The sequence below is a fragment of the Lepus europaeus genome, chromosome 14 (assembly GCF_033115175.1).
Source record: "Lepus europaeus isolate LE1 chromosome 14, mLepTim1.pri, whole genome shotgun sequence".
Lineage (NCBI taxonomy): Eukaryota > Metazoa > Chordata > Mammalia > Lagomorpha > Leporidae > Lepus > Lepus europaeus.
This window is the reverse complement of record NC_084840.1, coordinates 50,729,726-50,754,885: the sequence shown is the minus strand read 5'-3', so window position 1 is coordinate 50,754,885 and position 25,160 is coordinate 50,729,726. Positions and strand designations below refer to the sequence as shown.

Sequence of the window (25,160 nt, the reverse complement as noted above, 5' to 3'; positions counted from 1 at the left end):
GTATCAAAAAATAAGGAAATGAAAATTCTCTGCAGTAGTATCTCTAATTTTTTTAAAGTGTGAACTCATCAGTAAAGATTATGAATATGTACTAATATTTGTTTCATAAATGGTTTACATATACTAATGTATACATAAAAATTATTTTAAAATTTTCCACTTATTAAATTTTCATTTTATTTGAAAGGCAGAGAAGAGAGAGGGAGAAAGAGAGTGCTTCCATCTGCCAATTTACTCACCAAATGCCTGCAAAAGCCAAGGATGGCCTAGGCTGAAGCCAGGGGCCTGGAGCTCAGTCCAGGTCTCCCATGTTGGTGGTAGGGACCCAAATACCTGATGGTAGGGACCCAAATACCTGATGGTAGGGACCCAAATTGCATTTCCTACAGTGTGCATTAGCAGGAAGCTGAACAGGCAGCAGAGGAACTGGGACTGTAACAGAGACACTCAGATATGAGATGCAGGTGCCTCAAAGGGGAGACAACAGCTGTACCAAACGCCTGTCCCCATATTAAACATTTTAAAAGACATCATTTAAATGAGTGAAATTGAAGAATCATAACATAGAAATTCTAAAATGTTTTCCCATACCCCAGGGTATCTTCTAGTATGCACCTGCTTAGGAAACAAATGCTCTGAAGATTCCCTCTTTATCCTAGATCCCACTTTCATTAGATCATGGGCAGCTGGCAGTTGACACTTGCTTTTGGATCCAACTCGTCAGCCCGGGGAGCCTTGAGTGACGGAACAGACCTTGGTCTCTGAGCAGACACTTGGGAGCATCCCACACAGAACAATGTTGGGTATAGTGCTGCCTCCCAACTAGAGGGCGCTCTCTTTGAATGCCAGGACATTGCCTTAGTCTCCTTACCATGACCTTCATGACTAACACTGTGCCTGACTTACATGGAAGGTCAATACCATTTTGCCAAATGAGCAATTGCCAACTCTAATAGATGGTCTGACTCTGGTTTCTCTGACTCCTGGTGTAAAGGCAGAATATCAACAAGAACAGGCAGGAAGGGTGGTGAGGGTCCCAAGCAGAAACCACTATGGCAATTTCCCACCTTGCTGGCCTTCTCCAGGCATTAGCTGAGTGAGTTAATTTGGCTACCATGTCAGTTCAGACTGTTCATATTGAAATGTCAAGATGATTAGAAACTAAGCCTTTTTTTTTTTTTTTAAAGAACTAGATCATATTTAGAAAAAAAAATTTCAGTCTCTGTTTCAGAAAAGACCAAAGAGTTCTTGACAGTTCCTTCTAAAGCTGAGAAGGTCTCTAAGGAGGCTTCTAACAACTTCCATGTTCAAAACAGATTTTAATGATTTTTCAGTTTTCTTTTCTGATTAGAAAAGTATGATACACACTCAAAACAAACAAGGAAAGCTGCAGGGTACAAGGGAGCAAAAATACTAAACTACATTTTCAGTTTGTGCAAAGTTTTATGTTCAACTTCAGGGGAAGAAACGAAGAGAGAACTGAGAGATTCTAGAAAGGGGAGAAAATGTGTCATTATTCATGGAAACAAGAAACCACATGGTCTTAAAAGAAACCCTCAACACACATTCATGGGAGTAGGGCTCAAAGCCCTTAGACAAGCCAAAGACATGAGCTTGCCATTGGACAATAATAAATTCCTATGGTACAGTGGTTAGGGATAAAATATAATATTGATTTTAAAATGTAAGCCATCTATAACCACTATAAACCAAAAATTATACTTATGAAATCTATATTTATTAAATAAAAGCTTTCTATAAAAAATGTAACCCATCTATAAAGTAAGGACTTTTGAATACTTCATTTGACTTTGAGATAATGAACAGAGAATATGTAATAATTCAGAAAATAGAAATTAAAGCAAGGTTAATTCATAAGTGAAAACAGGTTAGGTCAAAGTATCATACTTGGGGCCAGCACTGTGGCATAATGCAGGTAAAGATACTGCCTGCCACACCAGCATCCCATATGGGCACTGATTCAAGTCCCTGCTGCTCTGCTTCTGATCCTGCTCCCTGCTGGTGTGCTTGGGAGGACAGTGCAGAATCGCCCAGGTACTTGGGCCCCACACCTGCATGGGAGACCTAGAGTAAGATCTTGGCTCCTGGCTTCAGCCTGGTCTAGCCCTGGCTGTTGCTGTGATTTGGGCGATGAACCAGCAGTTGGAGGCTCTCCCTCTTTGTCTCTCCTTTTCTCTCTCTCCAACTCTGACTTTCAAGTATATAAATAAATGAATCTCAAAAAAAAAATCATGCTTAACCTTTATTTCTAAAACAATGAAACTCGAGGAATAAAAACAAGTGGACAAAGCTCGTTAAGTAGTTATATAACAGGGGTCAGCATTGTGGAATAGAAGGTAAAGCTGCTACCTGAAATGCCAACGTCCCAAATGGATGCAAGTTCATGTCCCAGCTGTGCCACTTCTGATCCAGCTCCCTGCTATTAGCCTGGGGTAAGCAGCAGAGGACGGCACAAGAACTTGGGCCCCTGCAAACCATGTAGGAGACCTGGAAGAAGCTTCTGGCTCCTGGCTTTGGCCTGGGCCAGTGTTGGCCACTACAAACATTTAGGGAGTGAACCAACAGACGTAAGCTCTCTGCCTCTGCATATCTCTCTCTAACTTCGATGTTCAAAAATATATAAACTATTTTTTAAAAAGAATATATACACATATACATACACAGACTTTAAGAGTACATAGTTTATTATATGCCTCTAAGACTTAACTGACAAGACAGGTGGGTTTGGACATTGTATCTTCTCAGGCTGTCTTTTTTTTAAACTAATAATTGAAAATAGATTTCCAATATATGTTTGCTCTTCATCCTTTCATTCTTGCATTAACTCTAAATTAATGTTTATTACATGTCAAAAAGCACACTAGCTACTTGGAATACCAGGCAAATAAGGTATAGAATTCATCATGAAGGATCTCACAGCCTTATAGTATGAGAGAGAAGTCATTACAATAGACTGTTTGGTGGCTATCACAATGGGCACCAAGAAAGAATCGGGAAGAGGGCAGAAAGCTTGATGGGACAGGATTACTGCGCAGAGACTGAGGGTGAGTGTGCTCCCAGAGGCTAGTTGGGGAAGGCTCCACAAAGGCACTGCTGTGGAGTGCAGGTCACCTGGGGCACTGAATGTTCCGCTAGTCTGGAATCAGACCCCTCGTGCAGGTGGGGATGACAGCGATGAGGCCAGACGAGGAGGCTGCAGCCTCATGAATGGCTTGCTCCTTTCCCTCTAGACTGTTGTACAGAACACACAGAAAAATCAGTGGTTGGAGAGTGTGAGGGTATGCAAGGACTTGGAATTTATGCTATACCCAAAAAGAGCCCAGGAAGATGGTAATAAAGTCATTCTGGCCGTGGGAGAAGGGTGTGAGGCCAGAAGGAGCGAGGCTGTTAGGAGATTATTTAATGGGCCATGTCCAAAGCAGTAGCATGGGAATAGAGGGGAAGCATCCAAAGACTAATCACGCTGATCATGCAATCCTGATCACACATCCTCCTGGCTATTCAGGCTGTAGACAGGGAAAAGAGACATATCCCTGAATCAGTGGAAATATAAGCAAAGAGCAATCTATAAACTGTGACTGTCCTTTCTGAAAGTAATAACAGGAGCATGCATACGTTTAACTTACAACTTAGATGACTGCAAGGCAAACCTTTGCTGAAATATATGCTTGGGCCAACGTTGTGGCGCAGCGGGTTAAAGCCCCAACATGCAGCACTGGCATCCCAGTTCAGGTTCTGGCTACTCCTCTTCCGATCCAGCTCTCTGCTATGCCTGGGAAAGCAACAGAATATGGCCCAAGTCCTTGGGCCCATGCACCTGCGTGGGAGACCTGGAAGAAGCTCCTGGCTCCTAAATTCAGATCAGCTCAGCTCTGGCCATTGCGGTCATTTGGGGAGTGAACTAACGGAATGGAAGACCTCCCTCTCTCTCTCTGGCTCTACCTCTCTCTCTGTAACTCTCTCTTTCATAAAAAAAGAAAAAGAAAAAAATATGCTAAAAGTCCTCATGTATAATTTGCCCACTTTTGTTCTGTGTAATGCAAGATATACCTTTGAGTAGCTGATAGCACCATATACTTCCTAACTGTCTAATTCACTCAACATTCTTGAAAGAGAGTAGATGTTAAGTCTGCCTGTATTTGTCTCAGTATTTGGGTTTCTAGGGCTCTGTGTACTTTGACATAGTAACAAATTGTTGTTTTTTAGCCTTGTCTTCAAAACTGTGACTAGCCAGATTTGAATCTCACAGCCCTTTTCTTAATTGTGTCCTCTACAACATTCTAATGTGAAAAAAGCAATCTATTTGGTTTTCTCCTGCTTTCTTTCTAAACCCCATCAGACCAAGCGATCAGACCAAAGATGGTGGAACTAGACAACAAAGGCTTTCATCAGCATCTCATCTTGCATTGGTCAATGTCTTGTGGTATTAACTGAGCAGCCATTATGATGCCAGCTGTATCAAGCACTGGAAACCATTTTTGTGATTTAGGAGGTTGATTCCCTTGGGAAGGAACCATGACTATGACAGATCATGAGTGAATCCCACGGAGAGTACACATCACGACTCAGGGCAATAGCAAGAGGTCCTGCTAGTTACTCCACATCCAGCAGTTACACTCTGGCTCCTGGTTCTGAGGCAGCAATAAAACTGCCTAGTAACAGAGGGTTATAGGCTCCTGGTAGAACTGTCTCTTTGCAGTTTCACTGTTTCATTGTTATTTCATTTCAGTTCAAACAGATGAGGCTGGCCTCTCAACAGTTTGGCACAACAATGCAAAGAACCCTCAGAGAGTATGCTATAGGAAGGGCCAGCTACCATTCTGGTCATTTGAGACTGGTGGGATCCAAGGTGACTATTACGAGTGGATCAAGAGGACAAAATCATGGTGATTTGGGAACACTGAGAAGGCTGGAGAGGCAAGGATAGAGGTGGAAGGTGATGGAAGATGAGACGGGCGTGGCTATTGGTCGCATTCAGTACACGTTTGTTAGGCATCTAATGCCATGCTATACTGGAAATCACAATGGAGACACCCCTGAACAAGACAGACTTAACTTTACCATATCTGAGAGGGAGACTTGGAAACAGAAAGTACATCATGCTGTCTTAGAGAACCACGGCGGGTATGACAACAGAGAAATCTAGAACTTGAAGGATGGAAAAGGATTAGAAAGACAAGCATCTGATGGGGACAGAACTGGGAGAGGCCCATCACAGAGCACGTGCAACAGGAGAAGGGGATGAGCATTCCAAGCACATGCATTTGTGTCGTGGAAGAAGACCAGCCAGTCTCAGGTCACAGTGCCCGACCTTCCTGAACATGAATACTGCAAGGCGTACAGTATCGGGGTGAACCGCGCAAAACTGCCATTTCTCTAGGTCCAAAATGGGCATATGGCAGTGATTTCACATGGTTCAGTCTAGTACACATTCTCTTATAAATTCATTTCTTTTCCTTGAAAAAAAAAAAAACCACAATGGTATCAGCAAGTATGAGGGGGTGGTGATGGGTAATATTCAAGGACATGCAGAGGTCACGTGGAGGAGTACTGCGAACTGTATCCTTAGATGACCACATTGGTGTCTAAAGATACTCACTCAAGGCCACACGGTAAATAAAATGAAAGGGCAACACCGGAAACAGGAGCAGATGCAGCTATCATGGTCATTCAGTGAGAGAAGTCAGGTCCATGCTCACAGGGTGAAAGTAGGCAGGCTTGTGAGATACCAAAGAGGCAGAATTGACAGGACCTGGGACCTGAGAGGGAAAGAGGGAAGAGGGAGCAGCACGAATCCTTGGTTCCCATCCTGTTAGCCAGGTGGGGGGTGGGCTGGGTGCTGGGCTGGTACACAGGAGGAAGGGCCAGTGTGGAAAGTAAGAGGGTGAACCCTGGGTGTGACTGTTTCATCAATTTTGAAGATAAGGATAATGAAGAGCAGATGAAGTAGGAGGTGAAAGGAGCTCACATTTGCTGACTGCTAACCATGGTAGTGCTTGACATACAGTGTTTAATTAAATCTGAACACTGGCCCCAGAAGATAGCTTCTTTTACTCCAATTTTATAACAACAGAAAGTGAAAATGAGTGTTTCCCTGAAGTTGGGTTGTTTATGAGGGTAGAGTGGCAAATGAAACAGGCATCTAGCAATAGTCATGTCTCATGGCTACAATATGTTGCTGAGTAAACTAATGTAACTGGGAATGTATCTAGTGCTTATGGGTAAATAAAAATAGTAGCCACAGTTAAGATCAAGAGGCACACACCTGAAACCTGCCTTAGAATCCCTAGGACAGGAGGAAAGCCAGGCATAGATGTTCAGATGCTCAGCTACCTCAAAAGTCCGCCCTCCCTAGCCCCCAGCACCAAAGCTCTTCCCCCTGTCTGTGGGTGAAGGAGCGGGAGAATGATCAGCGCATTACTAGGGCTTGCTTCCCTAGCACAAGAATAAATCCCGTGCCTCAGGATAAATATCTTGCTTATCCTGAAGAGTAGGGTTCAGTGAGCTGCTCCTCTCAACATGTCTTAAGGGAAAGGCAGTATTTTTAGCCAATGGCATTATCCTAGCAGAGAAAGGTTTAAGGCATAACCTATCTAAAGAGTTGCTTAACAATCTCCAAAGTAGTAGCAAAATGTTCTCCATAAAACTAAATGGCTCCCTGGGAAGAACGTGCATATTACATTCTGGTACTTGTTCCTCTAATTAGGAGCAGATTCTGGTGACTGGGATTTATTTTCATAAATACACATCCACAACAACTAGAAACATCTTGACATGCTGCAGCATCCTTAACATTTCTCAAATCTGAATTCCTAATTGGGTTACAAAATAAATAAATAAATAAATAAAAAACAACCACCAGGAATTTTCACACTGGTTTTGATTCAGGATTCAAAACAGAACCTAAGATGTGCATGTCTATATTGTTTCAAACCATGAATATACTGCTTCAAAATCCTTATTAAGAACCCCTTCAGACAATAAAAAGAGAAAAAACATACCAGCTATGAATTTTTGATTTCATATACTAAGGAAGATTCTTCTTAGCGAATACGAAAACTATCCTATAATCTCCCCTAAACACTTTTATTTTTTAAGTTTTATTTAAGTTATACAAGTTTCATGTATTTCATATGTACAGATTTAGGAACATAGTGATACTTCCCACCCTACCCTCCCCCCAACCCACAGTCCAACATTTCTTCCTCCTTCCTCTCCCATCCCCACTCTTAATTTTTACAAAGATCTACTTTCAGTTTACTTAATGATCATAAAGTTAACCCTACACTAAGTAGGAGTCCAACAAATAGTGCGAAGAAAAAAAAACAAAACAAAACACTGTTCCTCAACAGAAGAGACAAGGGCTGTGAAAAATCTCAAATGTCTATTTCACTCCAATATAGCACATTTTAGGCACTCTACAAGTTACCTCAGTTAGGGAAAACTATGGTATCTGTCTCCCCCCCCCCCCAACCACTTTTAAACATCTTCACCTATTTTCTTTTTAATAGGAGTTTGTGAGTGGGAAATGCTTGTTTGATACCTGCTCCTTCACTATCAGGATTCAGAGGACGTTTTATATTTTTCTTTGTTAGTTTATTATAAAAACTGACTACTCATTTTGATTGCTTTCACTAAATTCTATTACAATAAAGAGTCTAAATATGCCATGAAGTCTGTAAAATAGAAATTACTCTTACCTGCCTAGTTTATCCTCAAGGATTGCCATGTATTTCACGGTACTTTCCTTCACACCTGCTTCTGCAAAAATTAAAAAAAAAAAAAAAGAAATACAAAGTGATTGCAATTGCAGTCAAAATTGAGCAAACCTGGGGTCCATATTGTTATGCAGTGAGCTTAGCTGTCACCTGTGATGCTGGCATCCCCTATTAGAGTGCTGGTTGGAGTCCCAGCTATTCTGCTTTGAATTCAGATCCCTGCTAATGCACCTGGGAAAGCTGCGGAAGATAGCCCCAGGACTCCCTGCCATCCACGTGGGAGACCTAGATAGAGTTCTGGGCTTGTGGCTTTGGTCTGGTCCAGCCCTGGCCTTTAAGGCTATTGGGGAGTGAATTGGCAGATGGAAGACATCTCTCTTTCTCTCTATCTATCGATCTATCTTCCTTTGTCACTTTGTCTTTAAATAAATAAAAAATAAGTCTAAAAAATTTAACAAAACTCAAAGCTATTCAACTGAAAGCTAAAAATGAAAGGACCATGGTGAAGCCTCTAATAATAATAACATCCTATAATAACTGGAGTTATTACAATAATGGAGTCTGGAGTCATCTGTGGGGCTAGGTTTGAAGGCTCCAGTGTCTCTGCAGAAGTGTCAGAGGTTGGAGATACCAAACTATGCCACCCTTGTTTGAGTCTGTCAAAGGTGGCTCATCAGCAGTCTCTCAGTGGATCACATGTGCTCTTGCCTCTCACTTCCCACTTGGTAGCCAAGAGCTGGGTTGTGGGATACAGGGAAGTAGAACCTGAAATTGGAATAATCCCATCCCATGGTTAAATGAGAGGAACCTTACCAGGGGGAGCAGAGGATTGTAGACCATTTCAGTGAGAAACAAGCATAAACATGCCATTGTATAAGTAGGCAAAAATCAACTGCTCAGCCTCCAGTGAGTAATGAGAGCAGATACTACTCAAGATAAACCCGTGCTTCCTAATCATCAAATGTTTTAGGAAGGAGTGAATGGTATGGTTCAACAAATCAAAGGGGTACCTGAGAGATGTGACACACTTTGGGGAAGTTCTGATACGCTCTGTTTCCTCATTTGAGGAAAGACAATGTCTTCCACTCAAGGTGGCAATTTGCTGAGATGTATGTAAGACCCAGCAGCAGCTGAGGGATTCCCTAAGATGATGGCTGAATTACTGATGCTCCTTCCATTTCTACTGCTGTTAATGCTACTGCTATTATGAGCTCTGTCATCATTTCTAACTCAACCTTTACTGTCAAACATAATCGATGCCAAAAGGCTCACTAGTACTCTTTAGATGGGGAATGTGCCAAAACAAAGGCCACTGTCCAGATTTGTGTTCCTGGATTCTTACCCCGAGCTTCTCAGGATCCTATTTTGTTCAGGTGTTGGGGAGTGTCATACATTTGTAAATGAAAAAAAAAAAAAAAACCTGAAATTACTCATAAGGAAGCTAAATATTTGGGTGAAAATGTAAAAATTAAACATTGGATTTATTAATTCATAAAAGGTAAAAAGAGAAATTTATATAATGAAAAGAATTGTTAACTTAGTCTTTCCTCTCAATGACTTATGCTTGCCTAACCTACAAACTCAGTTGTACCATTAATTTTTCCTATAAACTACTTTTTAAAAATAACTTTAAAGCACCTACTACGTGTGTGTATTACCCTAACATGGGGATTTAGTTGTTATCATGTGGGTCTAGGAAGTAGAGATCTGGAGTAAACATACAAAGTTCAGAATTCCCCAGCCAGAAATGCTCTTCTTGTTTCACATCCTATTCCCACACAGTGTTCTAAGCATTTGGGCTAAACCAGTGTACAGAAGAGATAAAGATCCCCGCCTCCAGGGGGTGTACATTCTGGCAGGGGAGACAATAAAGAATAACAAAAAAGGTGACATAGACCATTAGAAGGTGGTAGGTACTGTAGGAATTAAAAAAGCAAAATAGGGCTGTAGATGGTCAGAGAAGGCATCCCTGGGAAGATTGCACTTGAGTAAAAGTTTCCAGAGGGCAGCGGGATGGAGTCAGCAAACTCCCCGGGCAGAGCAGACCTGGGAGAAAGAGCAGCCAGTCTGAAGGGCCTAGTGCAGAACACCTGAGCACCCCAGGAGACTGGGTCTGGAACCAGGACTCCATGGGAGAAGAGATGAAGGCAGAGCTACAGCCTAGGTCCAATCATGTGGGACACTATGGCAGCATGTACTCTAAAACATAGCCACAGCAGTATTGCTGGTCCCACCACTCACCCTGGACATTGTCAAGCTCCATCAAGAGGTGAAGTCTGTTTTTACTCCCTGGGATCTGGACAGACTAACTGGGACAACCACTGAGTATGATGGAAGGAATCCTGTATAACTTCAAGGCTAGAGTCTACTTCTGCCTGTCTCTTTATCCTGAGGACCAAGCTTCCATGTTGTGAGGAAGCCCAATCCACCTGTAGAGGCCATGCAGATGTGAAGGTCAGCCTATGGTTTACATATCAACCTGCAGACACATGAGTGAGCAGACTTTCAGATGAATTGCCACCAGATAACAGAGACACGCCATTCCTACCACACTCTGAATTCCTGACCTACATAACTCACTCACATAATGAATGGTGGTGTTAAGATACTAGGTTGGGGATGATTTGTTATGTAGTGCCTGGAAAGCCACTGTGGGGATTTTAAATGTTTTGAAACACTGCAGAACAATGGAATAGGATTGACTTATGGCAACTATGTTGAGAACAGACTATAGGAGAACGATATGGAAGCAGAACGACAAGACGAAGGTCAGTGAGATTATCCAGGAAAAGGAGATGGGAATGTAGGGGTGAAAAGTACTATGTTCCCCTCACCCACAGAAGACCATGCTAACACTCCTGCCACAAAAGACACATTAGCAAGGGAAAGACATACCAAATTTATTTAACAAAAGTTTTATGTGATATGGGAGTCTTCTACAATGAAAAAACACACCCAGGGTCAGACATTTGGCCTAGAGGTTAAAACATGATTTGGGATGTCTGCATCCCCTATCAGAATGTTTGTGTTTGCATCCTGGCTCTGTTCCTGACTCCAGTTTCCTGCTAATATGGACCCTGGGGGGGGGGGGGGGGAGTAGTGATGGTTCAAGCAGTTGGATCCCTGCCACCTACATGGGAGACCCAAGTTGAGTTCCCAGCTCCCAATTCCTGGTAATTGTAGACATTTAGGAAGTGAACCAGCAGATGGGAGACCTCTGTCTGTCTCTCAGTCTCCCAACTAAAACTAGAAGGAAGGAAGGAAGGAAGGAAGGAAGGAAGGAAGGAAGGAAGGAAGGAAGGAAGGAAGGAAGGAAGGGAGAGAAGCGGGGAGAGGAGAGGGGGGAGGAAGGAGAAATGTTTCCTAAAAGAAGGGAAGACCCAAAGTCTTAAGGAAAACTGTATTTTTATGCTTAGGTTTGATAAAGAATGGATAGCTGTGTAAAAATGTTATGGGACAAAAGAGGGGTATGTCTTAACAAAAATAAAGTGGAGGAAACCCAGCACGTCCTGTCTGTGAGTCTTCTTATATCCTCTGGTTATCACTCCTTACCTCTGGAACACCGGTCATATAAGGGGTTTATGACCTACTTTCAGAGGAGGTAGATCAGAGAATTCTTTTATGCCCAATTTTCACACCAAGAGGCAGGAAAAGGTCAGAGAGTAACCTTTCAGTTTCTGCGGCGTCGTCGGTTTCTAAGGTGCCATATTCAGATGCAACATGTTCCGAGTCCCAAGGGAACTTAGATCAGAGAGTTGGCAGGAGCTGGTTATAAGTGGGCAGATTTTAGAAATACTTTAAAGGTAAAGACAATACCATTTCCTGGTGGCTTGAATGTTAGGTGTGACAAAAAGAAAGGAGTCAAGAATCATTGCAGGTTTTTGCTCTAAGCCTTTGGAAAAAAATAAGAGTTGTCATTAAGTGGCATGGGAAGGACTCCTGGTGAAAGCAGGCTGAGGAGACAACAAGAGTTCAGGTTTGGATTAATTAAATTTGAGAAACTTAGGGAGGGCACTTGGTGCAATGGTTAACATGTCACTGGTGATGTCTGCATGCCATGTCGGAGTGCCTGGATTTGATTCCCAGCTCCACTTTAAGTTCAACCCAAAACCATTAACAGAGGTCCAGGACTGTAGGCAGAGAGTTTAAACTTCCTAAATAATATGACCACAGATACACTGATGAAAACACAGCTCACCTTTCTGTCTCCTCTCTGTCTCTTCTTCCTTCCTTTCCCTGGCATCTTAGGAGTAATCAAGCAGGGACCTATGAGAAATGTTGTAGTTCCAAGAACTAAGGCAGGTGCTACAGTAAATGCAGAATGCTAAAGGAAACTAAGACCTCCTACTGGAGGAAGACAAGAACACAACCATTTCTGTTAGCTAAGGGAAACCAAAGTACAAATTCAGGCCAAACAACCAGAAATGGTTCAGATAATTAACGAGTCTTATGAACTGATGGAACAAAAACTTATTAATAAGCAAATGCAGTAAATCTGTTAAAATATTTACAAAGTATGTGGTACAAACACAAATCAATGCTGCAGGAATTTAATCTGTATAAAACACAAAAATGGCATTATTTCAGCATAGAAAGGACATGGCTTCAGGAGACACAGGAACACAACTGTTGGGTCAAACTCCTTGACATCGATTTTTCACTGAAATTCACAGCAATATTTTCCATAAATCATTATTATAACCAATAATCGCAAGCTATCACTATGAATTTGATGAAAAAAAAAAATAACCAAGCTACTCAACAGTATCTTTTCCAGCATAAACATGGAATGTAGAAGCAGGGCCAAATACGTTTCAATGAATTATATTTTTTGTTTACATACTATAAGGACAGGAATATTTATCATCAAAATAGTATGGGAAATGAGTAACACCCAGGCAGACTTGCTATCAGATTGAACTGGTCATCTTTAATTGATAAGGACAGCAAAATCAGATCAGCGCAATATGATCTCAGATTTGAAAATGGAAGCCAGAGGGACCTCGTGAATTTAGCATTAATCACAAATTTTGTCACACATTAGCCACTTTAATATTTTAAAACAATACAAGTACCAAGTGAAGCCTGGCCTATTTTTACAAACATGACATGCGTCAGATTCTTAAGAGTAATATTCAACGGTCTATTTGGACAAAATTAACTTCCATTTAGTAAAATCTTTCAGAAGGAAGATGTGAGAAACAAAGGAGAAATTTCAGACTTCTGAGCAATTTTGAAATGTCTATAGTATTATTTTTCTCTTTAAGTTAATGAGAGGATTTCTGTTTGTTTGGGCAACTAAATTATGCATGAAGACAGAGTGGTAATGAAGTCTTAACAAAGACCCTGTGAAGTCAGCCATACAGATCAATGGACTTGTAAGTACACTGTCTCAGCAGGTGGGATGGAATAAGATCACGTAGGATCTTGAAAGCTGGAAGAATCCTCACCATGAAGTCCTACATAAGTCCAATTTCACATTAAAGGGCAAGATGTAAACACCAGTCATGAGTCCCTAAAACCTATAGTTTTCTCATACAAAAATAATATTGACGATCATGTTGAAAATTCAGTGTATGCAAGTCAGTGCATGAAAACCAGCCACCTAACATTTTATTACATACTTCTATGCACCAGGTCTAGCACTTTCTCTAAATGATGACTGATAATAGCACCAATGAAAGCAATTCTATCATTATTCCCATTTTACAGTGGGTTAAGCTGAAAGGAAGGAAAGTTCAAAACCACACAACTAGTGACAAAGTCCTAAAGTTCATTATTGCAGAACACATGATTTCTATTCTTAAAAAAGATTGATTTATTTATTTTAAAGTTAAAGTTACAGGTACTTTGTATACACAGGCAATGCCACGGCTGAGGAAGAACTTCTAAGATCAATCCCATTCACAATAGCTACAAAAACAATCAAATACCTTGGAATAAACTTAACCAAGGACGTTAAAGATCTCTACGATGAAAATTACAAAACCTTAAAGAAAGAAATAGAAGAGGATACCAAGAAATGGAAAAATCTTCCATGCTCATGGATTGGAAGAATCAATATCATCAAAACAAACAACCCACTTAAGAGATGGGCCAAGGACCTCAATAGACATTTTTCAAAAGAGGAAATACAAATGGCCAACAGACACATGAAAAAATGTTCAAGATCATTAGCAATCAGGGAAATGCAAATCAAAACCACAATGAGGTTTCACCTCACCCCGGTGAGAATGGCTCACATTCAGAAATCCACCAACAATAGATGCTGGAGAGGATGTGGGGAGAAAGGGACACTAACCCACTGTTGGTGGGAATGCAAACTGGTAAAGCCACTATGGAAGTCAGTCTGGAGATTCCTCAGAAACCTGAACATAACCCTACCATACAACCCAGCCATACCACTCCTTGGAATTTACCCAAAGGAAATTAAATTGGCAAACAAAAAAGCCGTCTGCACCTTAATGTTTATTGCAGCTCAATTCACAATAGCTAAGACCTGGAACCAACCCATATGCCCATCAAAGGTAGACTGGATAAAGAAATTATGGGACATGTTCTCTATAGAATACTAAACAGCAGTCAAAAACAATGAAATCCGGTCATTTGCAACAAGATGGAGGAATCTGGAAAACATTATGCTGAGTGAATTAAGCCAGTCCCAAAGGGACAAATATCATATGTTCTCCCTGATCAGCGACAACTAACTGAGCACCAAAGGGGAAACCTGTTGAAGTGAAATGGACACTGTGAGAAACAGTGACTTGATCAGCTCTTGTCCTGACTTTTGATGTGCAATGTATTACTTTATCCATTTTAGTATTTTTTTTGTTCTAGTACTATTGGTTGAACTCTGTAATTAACACACAATTATTCTTAGGTGTTTAAATTTTAACTGAAAAGTGATCCCTGTTAAATATAAGAGTGGGAATAAGAGAGGGAGGAGATGTACAATTTGGGACATGCTCAATCGGACTTTCCCCAAATGGTGGAGTTAGAAATGTGCCAGGGGATTCCAATACAATCCCATCAAGGTGGCATGTACCAATGCCATCTCACTAGTCCAAGTGATTAACTTCAGTTCACAATTGATCACACTGATAGGTCTAAAAGTCAAAGGGATCACACAAACAAGACTAGTGTCTGCTAATACCAACTGATAGAATCAAAAAGGGAGAGAACGATCCATCATGGGAAGCGGGATACACAGCAGACTCATAGAAGGGCAGATGTCCTAAATAGCACTCTGGCCTCAGATTCAGCCCTTAAGGCATTTGGATCTGGCTGAAGAGTCCATGAGAGTATTTTAGGCATGGAAAGCCAAGACACTCTGGAAAAAAAAAAAAAAAGAAGACCTAAATGAAAGATCTCTGCGAGTGAGATCCCAGTGGAAAGAATGGGGCCATCAAAGAAGGAGGCATCTTTCTCTGAAGGGAGGAGAGAACTTCCACTTTGACTATAACCCTGTCAGAATAAGATCGAAGTCAGCGAACTCAAAAGGCTTCCATAGCCTTGGCAACTCATGACGAGAGCCTAGGGAGGTTACTGATGCCATGAACAAGAGTGTCAAATTGTTAAGTCAACAACAGGAGTCACTGTGTACTTACTTCTCATGTGGGATCGGTCCTTAACGTGTTGACAATTGTGAAGTAATGCTATAACTAGTACTGAAACAGTATTTTACACTTTGTGTTTCTGTGTGGATGCAAACCGATGAAATCTTTACTTAATATATACTAGAACGATCTTCTGTATATAAAGATAATTGAAAATGAATCTTGATGTGAATAGAATGGGAGAGGGAGCGGGAGATGGGGGGGTGCGAGTGGGAGGGAAATTATGGAGGGGGGGAAGCCATTGTAATCCATAAACTGTACTTTGGAAATTTATATTTAGTAAATTAAAAAAATGTTAACCATCAAAAAAAAAAGAATTAGATATTTTTAAAAAAGTTACAGATACACACACACACACACACAGAATCCTTCACCTGCTGGTTCACTCTTAAATGGGTACAATGGCAGGGGCTGGGCCAGGCCAAATCTAAGAGCTAGAAGCTTCTTCCAGGTCTCCCCAGTGGTTGCAGGGGCCCAAGCACTCAGTCATCTTCTGCTGCTTTCCCAGGCCATTAGCAAGGAGCTGGATCAGAAGCAGAGTAGCTGGGACCTAACTGGTCCCCATATGGGATGCCAGCACTGCAGACAGCGGCTTAATTCACTGTGCCACAGCCTTGACCCCAACATTATTTCAACTTTAAATATCATTAAAGGAGCTCAGTAAAGGGACATTGAATGAATACATGTGAAATTTCAGAACCAACAAAATGCTTCAAGTTTGCAAAGACAGTAAATTCAGGAGAGACTAAAATCTATACTGCAAAAAGATTGAGTATCAAAGAGTGCTGGCCAATACAAGGAACAGCCACCAACAAATGAAAGCTTCATTTTATGAAGCCTGTAGGGGAAACTGCTACTAACACATCAGCATAAAATAAATTAACACTGTGTTCATAAATAGATAGGTAGAGATAGAGAAGGCAGTAGGTTATTTCAAAGTTGGTTACAATGTGAAAATGATTAATAATTTTTCTAATGCTTATACTCATATTGGTTCACCCTTCACAGTAAGATGTTAAATATATGTGATTTTACAAACAAATGTTTATTTGCATCAATACATTTATTTACTTACAGCATTTTTCTGCTACCACTAGTGTGGTGGTTCTAGTTTAGACAGAATTTTTTAAAAAGATTTACTTATTTGAAATGCAGAGTTACAGAGACGGTGGGAGACAGAGATAAAGGGATCTTCCATCCGCTGGTTTACTCCCCAAATGGCTGCAATGGCAGGCCAAAAGGGCCAGGCCACAGTTTGAAGCCTGGAACTCCCCCTGGATCTCCCACATGGGTTCAGGGGCCCAGGCCCTTGGGCCATCTTCCACTGCCTTTCTGATACAGGGAGGTATATCAGAAGCGGAGCAGTTGGGATTCAAACTGGTGCTCATATGGGATGTCAGCATCACAAACGACAGTTTCGCCTGCTGTACCACAACATTGGCCCCAGAGAGAATTCCTGAACTCATAGGGCACCATCTTTCATAGGCTTTTGATCACTCATGATAAATTCTCTAGGGCTGGAATTTAAAAAAATGCACCATTAACAAGTTAGAAATGCATTCATTTTCTTATTGGCAGGACATCATTCGGTGTATTGTTAATTCACTCTCTCTTTTCTTCTAATGTTGACAAGAGACTTACCTAGAGAAGGAGGGTGATCACACACGGTCCTGCAGAATTAATAAATGGTAACAAAAAAAGGATTTCTCTTTGGGATTATATTTGATTCCCACTCACACATTCATCTATTGTTTCTGAAATGCCTGTCATATGCCAGAGTCCATGTTAGGTCCTAGGGCCTCAGAGATGAATATTGAGCGGATGACTAAGAAAATCAATGAGTTAGACTCGTTGATAGAAAATTAAAAGCAGTGGTCATTTCTGAGAGCATCATGGAGATTTAGCTCAGCTTAGGGGCAGGAGGAACAGTTTAAAAATGACTCCTAGAGGAAGTGACTAAATTAGAGATTTTAAAGGATTTTTCATGCTAGCTGATACAAGAGGAGGCATGGATAATAAAAAACAGCAGTTGCTGATAAAATAAGATTTATGTTTTAGAATATCAAGCATTTAATGTCATATCATTTTACTGTCCCAACAATTTCCAAATCATTTTCCCCTAAGCTTATGTTCTGATTAGTTGATGTAGTGAATGATCCCACACCAGAGGAAAACAAACTCACTACAGGAAATGTGTCAGTCTAGAAATATAAGCTTCCCTCACTATTGTCCCAGCCACACTTAGAAGTGGATGTAGATTAATTCTTTATTCCAGAGTCTCTCTTTTGGGTAATGTGAATGAGAGGTTGTGTTATGGCAACTTCGTGCCAGTCAAGGTACTCAAATAACAGAAAGTAGGAAAGCATTGTCACTACTGGCACATCACCAGGTAACTTGGTGTCTACAAAGGAAGCAAATCCAATTATTTTGATCCGTGTTTACACCTTTATTTCCACCACTCTGCCCCGAGGGATTGTGGGTGGCTGCCATTTACCTGGAAAATGCCACCCTCAGAGAGCTCTGCCCAATTGCCCTTGAATCCCAGAGCATATCTCAAGGACTTGTCAGTCTTAATGTTTATGCATGTAGCAACAGCTCCTGCTCTGATGGAGAGAGTGGGCAGGAGGAGGGGAAGAAGAAATGAGGAGGAATGCCCTACCAGGTTTGAAAACATTTAATATGTAGTGAGTACTTATGCTACATGGTAGATAAAGCCCACATTCAAATTTCACCTGCTGTGCTTGTCACTAGCTAATTGGGTATCATCTGATACAGTAATTCTCACTTTCTCAGCTCAGACCTGCTCCTACATGCAATCTCCCAATGCCCTTGAAGCACACAGCCTAATAAATCAGCACTAGTCAATGACAGAAAGAAAAACAAATGCTCATGGTATGGAAAGCAGGTCAGAAAAAAGCTAACACTATCAGTTCCAAGCAGTTTCACTGCATGGTCCCCCCCACTCCCATGCCCTCGCCAAATGTTTTTACTAAATGGAAAGATGGGCTAACTTTCCCCAGCAATCCCTGCTGACAGCAGCAGGTTTGCTCGGGTGTGATTTCTTGCTTTCTAGCATACATAATGGAAAGAACTGTGACCTGGAGATTAATTTGCAACATTTGAGAAATTGCTTAGAATGCCCATTTATTTGTCTTGGCTAGTAGCATGCATTTAAGAACATACAATGTCATTCTTTGATTCTTTCTCTCCTACTTCCCTCAGACATAAACATTCTTTCTGACAGATAGACCAAGCAATGGAATTTGGGACTTTGTTTTTAAAATAGAATGCTATCTTCTTAAACTATTTGTATTTAGAAAAAAAAAAATCCCAAATCCACACTTGATCTTCTTAAGCTAAGGGAAGTGAGCTCACATTGTGTGCTGGCAGGATGTCTCCATGTGCATCATTATTTTGCTTAATTCTCACAATAACTCTCTAAATTCCTTTTGATGATAAAGAAACTGAGGCTGAGCGATGTTGTTTCAGGGACTATGTAAAAAATTCAAACCCAGTTTGGTTTTAAGCCAACGTCTATGGTTTCATGTATATACAGTACCATTGCCCAGTTGTTACAAAACATAATTTGTGAATTTTACCAAAGGAATTCTATGTTTCACAGAAGGAAATAATTTACTTATCCCCTAAAGTAGGAGCTTCACACTCATAACTGTTAAAGGGCAAGAATGTGTCTGGGCCTGAGGGTTTGTCCGAACCTTTGCCCTTGGAAGACAGTCTGCTCAAGGACAAGCAATGGCAACCACTGTAAGCAACCAGGTACCAGACTACACGGTGCTTCTCATGTTAGAGGTATTCCCTTGTTTTTGGAAGCTGAGAAGCAGCTACCCGGTGTTGGAAAATGAGTGGGGGGCTGCTGCAGTCACAGCTGTGTCATGGAGACAAGGTGAGAAGCCTACACTCAGGGATAAACAGAAAAGAGGGATGGAGATGGAGGCCTAAGTGCTCCTCAGGCTCTGTATCCAGCATCCTGCTGTCGGCCCAACCTCTGTCTTTAGGATGGTGGCTGAGCCAACACAGAACCTTTTGAGTCCTAAGACAGAAGCTTCACCTCTTGCTGTTTCCTCACCCTGAAACACACTCCCCAAATGCTTTCTGCTTTTCTACTCACCAGCATCTCTCTACTCTACAAGTCCCTGGTTTTTTGTCTTGGGACTCCTCTTCCCATTGTAACCCTCTCCTCCTCTTCTGGATCTTGCAGACATTTCAGACTTCCAACAGCCATAAGTTCATTTAGAATTTAGCTTATCTTTGCCAAATTTGCAAATTCTATCTCCTTTGAATCTTTTTTCTTTTTCTTTTTTTTTTTTTTTTTTTGACAGGCAGAGTTAGACAGTGAGAGAGAGACAGAGAGACAGAGAGAAAGGTCTTCCTTTTTCCATTGGTTCACCCCCCAAATGGCCTCCACGATCTATCTCCTTTGAATCTTTAATGCCCTGCATAATCCTAGGCTCTGAGAAGACGGGAGGTGCCAAATATATCATCCAAAAAAGGTAGTAGCACCAGTTACAAGGCTGCACCACCACTAGGGAAACTGCATGGAGATGACACAGTTTATGTCCTAAGGAACTGACAATTTGACAAGGAGATGGGAATCAGGACAGAGAATTAAGATTAGGTGATCAAAAATGAATGATGGGAAGATGAAGGAGAGATTCAAATACAACCCATTCGGAGGTAGAGAGAGACTACATGGGCTCCCTGGGGAAGACAGTCCATGAATTGAGAAAAAAATGAACATACAGATACCCATATGCTTCAGTTTCTATGAGGGTCCTCCCTCAGATCTGTGGTCAATTGGTTTCAGGACCCTGCATGGATACAAAAATCTATGGATATTCAGCTCCTTATATCAAAGGCTCCAGACAATTTAAATCATCTCTAGATATATATAATACCTAATGTAGTACAAATGCCAAGTACATAGTTTCCCTACCTTATTGTTTGGGAATAATGATAGAAAAAAATAGACTGTACTTGTTCAGTACAGATGCAATGCTTTTTCAATCTGTGGTTTGTTGAATCTTCTGATTTGGAACCTGGGGTGCAGACAGCCAATTTTATGAACAAATTAAGTCATAAGGAAGAGAGAGGCAGCTATGAGAGGAACGAGACCAAGTGATGAAATGAGAAGATTTCAAAATACCCATCATTAGCACTAAGCAACGATGCAGCACGATCCCAGAGCAACAGGTCCCTGGCTCACCATTGTTCCTGATGGTGCTTGCTGGGCACCCATTACAGTGGAAATCAGGATGAAAGTGGCTGACATTGGGGGTGCACAGCCTTCCCCAACCTTTCCCTGACTGTGGCAAACACTAAAGGAAACTGCCTTTTTTATCTTCTTTTTATCTAGATGCCAGAGTCACATCTATAGCAAATGATTCCTCCATCTGAGTGGCAGGTGGACTTGGAGTGCCAAGAACCTGGCATCTGAAAGGCAAGTGTTTCCCAACCAGGAGATGCTGATTACTTCCAAGGCCTGAGAACAGTGAGCTTGAGTCTAAAGCTCCAGTTCACAGTATCTGAGCCTTTCCTATAGAATTTATGAGCCAAACAGTACAAATAGAACCAGCACATGAAGATGATGTTCCAAGAACACAATGAAAATATAAGTGAACTGGAAATCTCTATCATGGTGAAATACAAAGATTTGGCTGATAAGTATTCCATGTGTGCTTTGGAAGGATTCTATCTATAGCCTTCTCCTTAACTGATTTTCCCAAGTCTGTTACAATAGTGTATCAAAAGACCAAACTGGCCACATGAAAGCACAAAGCAAAGAAAGAACAATTTCCACTGGCAGGCAGTTTTTAACTAGCTAAGGTTCTATGCACCATTAAGGATATGCCAGTCTCCACCCCACACATGCTTCCCACATATCACCCCCACCATGGCCCCACCACACATGCCCCACCACACCTGTTACTTGTAAACCAAGTCTCATCAGAGTTCAAGTTCCAAACCAATATGCCTTTGCTGAGGAGGCACTGATATCGGTCTTCTCTCCTTCAATATGTAGCTTAGAGACACATGGGTGATGACACAAACATATTTTTAAAAAATTACACAGCAACAATATCAATAATTGCATATCTGCTTCATGAGGCTATGTGGGGAAGGATCATGCAATACAAAGTTTCTCAGAGAAACAGCTTAAACAAGCCTTCTTGCTTCTTCCGGAGGCAATTCATCCTCCAAGACCATTTCATCCAGGATAATCCATACAAGAGGGGCCTCTACCATGGTCTTACACCAGAGAGGTTCCAGTCCCAGACCCTCAAAAGCCTGCCTTTCCCCATGGGATGAGAGGTCCACAAGGCTCTGAGCTTGCCTCTTCCATTCCAGTGCCTACTCTGGTACCCAGGACACTGGAATTCCCCACCCAAATGTCACCAGTTTATGTCACTTCGTAAACTCAAACAAGCTTCTTGTTCAGCTTGTTCTGCTGAGAGTATACGACCCTGACAGTGATGTGTATCAGGGAGTGTCTTCAGCTTAGCATCTATGGATGTGCGAGGATGCAGGATGGCACAGAGCAGCAAAGCAGATATGGCAAATGCCTCAACCAACCCATGGGGGGCTATAGCTGGGAAGTTCTTCAGAGTTCCTTTGTGCTATGACAAGAGATCAGGATTTGATGCTCCTGCATTGACTGGGCACTGAATCCAAGTGTGATCTTGGGCAAGGCATGAAAGGGGTTGACAGCTAAGATGTCTTCTAGTAGTACTCTCAGCACCTGCAGGAAGTAGCTTCTAGCTTCTAGAAGGAGAATCTGGGAGGTGCATTTCTGTTACCATCACCTAATATCTAAGGCTGGGTACTTCACTACATGTGAGAGGAAAAGATCACAGCAAATCAGAGGGCAGAAAGGGACCAGATATGCTCTTTGTAACAATTATCTCTTAAGAATAACCCAGGATCCTACAGGAACTAGGTTAATCCCTTCCAAGTGTGGTTCCCTCAATGACCTGCTTTAGGCTCCACCTCTAATAGGCCCCACCATCTCTCCATAACACCATGCTGGGGACCAAGCATCTAACAGGTGAACCTTTGGAGGGCAAATCACATCCAAATCACAGAAGCATCTGCCCCTTCACCACTAAGTGGGTAGACAGAGCTTAGACACACAAGCTGGATGTCCATGCATTTGTAAGCAAAGCACTCATGGTAAGAGATAGCAGAGATGGGCAGAGAAGGGAGGCAGCCTTTAAGCTATAGCTTGGAGTCAGCAGGCCGGCTTTCCTGGACCTCTACGTTCTGGCCTGGGATCCAAGGGGTCAAATGTTCTCATTGTAGCCATTGAGAAGTCATGATTGTCAAATGTATTAATGATGGCCTCTGCTGTTTTGACATCTTGGGGACTTGTAATCCTGGAGGGACTGCCCCTCCCATGGTTAGCTGATTCTTAGAGATAGTAAAACAACTTACCTGTGAGCATCTCTTCTATGGAAACCCACCCATCTGGAATGCACCCCCACCTCTTCTATGGAGCTATCACTCTCTGGACCACCACCACCTACTATAATCCCCTCAGGACTAGACAACTGAGGACAGCCCTTACATACCACAGCCCTGAAATTATTCAAACTAACCCTGCCTTGGCCATTCCTTCCCGTGGAAATTGCAGCTAAAGCTCTTGCTCATGTTTTACCTCCTCTCTCTGCCTCCTGACCCACCCTGGTACTTCCTCAGCAGGTCTTCTAGCATGCCTCTCTGTCTTGGGATCTGTGAATAACAAACTCCTTTTTTCAATGGCAGTTGTCTCCTTATCTGTTTGCCTCACCATACTTGAATAAGAATAAAACACACATTTCAAAACATCAATATAGGACAACAGGACATGCTATACCTAACTATTTACATGACAGATTTATCACTTTAAATATTCAGATGCGAAGCACTCCCATATAGGCCTTATGCCATCCATACTTTTGCCCCATTCCCATGTGCATTAGAGATAAACACTGTATTCTAAAATGAACAAGGGAGAGAAAAAAAGGCAAGCCTTATAAGCTATGAGCACAACATTATAAAGGGGGTGAATTTCAACCTTATCAAAATAGCTGACAGGGATCATGATCCTTGATCTTTGTCAGCAATATGTGTTATGGGACTCCCTTGCAGCACTTTCCTGAGAGAAGCACCTAGGAAAGAGGCAATGTTGGCAGCATGGCACTCAGACATGTTGGGAGCTAAGACTGTCTACCTTTGTGCCCCTCTGAGCATTTCAGTAGGGTGTCCTAAAGCTGAGATTTGACACACCTGGCCACAGTTTTGTTTGTTTCCATAAAGCAGATCTAGGAGGAGGAATGAGAACTCTCATGGGAACTAATAGCACTGCCAAAGAGCAGGATCCCTGTTAGGGGAGGGGGCTGTAATTCCCAACATCTATACTTGTGTTTCTCATTGGCGATAGAGTCAACAGAATTCCACTTAGGGCCTTGTGTTGGCTTCCTCTGGGCCTTGGGATGAAATCCAAACCACCTCATAGGCCTGCAGGCACTGCCTGGTCAGCCTTGCTCATCCTTACTCAGCTACTCATGGTTCCTGGACCTTTCCCACACTGTTGCAACAGCTTGTTCCCCTGCCTATGTTTGGCATGCCCTTCACCTGCTGCCTCCCTGCAAGGTTCTGTTTTCTTATCCTTTAAGGCTCAGCTTAAACTTTACCTCTTTTGAGGCAACTTCTCCCTAGTCATTGGCTGCCTGCCATGTTTATTATTTTCTCTGAACTTTGACTATTGTTCCCTTAAACAATAGGAATTTTTTTTCATGTTTTTTATTTATCTGTCTCTCTCATTAGAATTGAAGCTTCCTGGTGGACTCTCCATAGATACTTGTTGAACTAGTTATTAAGTCTCCTACAAAATGTGTTTGATCTTAGCACATGCAACCCTATCTTTGCTTTGCAGAGCTGAGAATGTCACATGGGGAAACATCTAGAAATGAGCACAGGCAGTGGTATGCTGGTATCCTAGAAAAGCTTGGAGGCTGCCTGTGCTATACTTTCACAAACACAGAGGCCACACTATCGTATATGCTCAAGCTTCAGTGTGAACACGCAGTACTTCCCAGTTGCAAGGGGTTCAAGAACTCCTACCCTGGCATGCAGAATAGCCCCACATAGGGGCTTCAGATCTGTGATATCTGAAGTTGCCATACCAAATCCTATGCCAGGAACTCGGATTTAGTTCTATGGGTAAAGGTGCCCCATCTAGTCACCTGGGTGCCTATGAGAGCAGATGCTTCTAGGTCACAGAATCTGTGCACCCTGCTGATGCCCCTGTCTTAATCTGCTCCCCGTCTGCTATCTGATGGGTGTGGTGCAGTCAGAGGAATACATCAGCTGGAAGGCAGAAGGCAGACTGTCAGGACATCCCGCTGTGACACATGGAGCAGGCTGGTCTGCCTGGGAGCTTCTCGTTGTAATTGAGAATGCAATGCAGCAAATGTGGAAGGAGAACCTCACTGTCAGTCTATGACTTTGGAAATTGTATTTGAGGCAATGCTAACATGAAAACAGAATGTATTACAATAGCACAACAACATGCAACATTGCTAACAGCTTACAAAAAGTGTCTCCTCTTCCTCTCTCTCCCCCTATCTTTTCTCCCTGCATCTCTCCCTTCCCTCCTCTCAAACACACCATCCAGTGCACAAGGTCCACAAGAATTTAAAAATAGCCTAACATGGATTTCAAGTAGAGTAGACCAAATGAGTCCAATTTTCTATGCCTTTCATTTTAAATTATTCGCTGAATGTCTAGAAGCATAAGGCGTAAGTGA

The 25,160-nt window shown here is 41.9% G+C and overlaps 1 protein-coding gene across 1 annotated transcript in view; it reads right to left on the bottom strand.

Moving 5' to 3' along the window:
- Nucleotides 1-25,160, bottom strand: part of DISC1 (DISC1 scaffold protein) — a 323,271-nt gene that overhangs the window by 77,771 nt on the left and 220,340 nt on the right. The window contains exon 10 of the mRNA XM_062210776.1: nucleotides 7,722-7,782. Within this exon, the coding sequence (XP_062066760.1) occupies nucleotides 7,722-7,782 (61 nt within the window). The remainder of the gene's footprint in view (nucleotides 1-7,721; nucleotides 7,783-25,160) is intronic.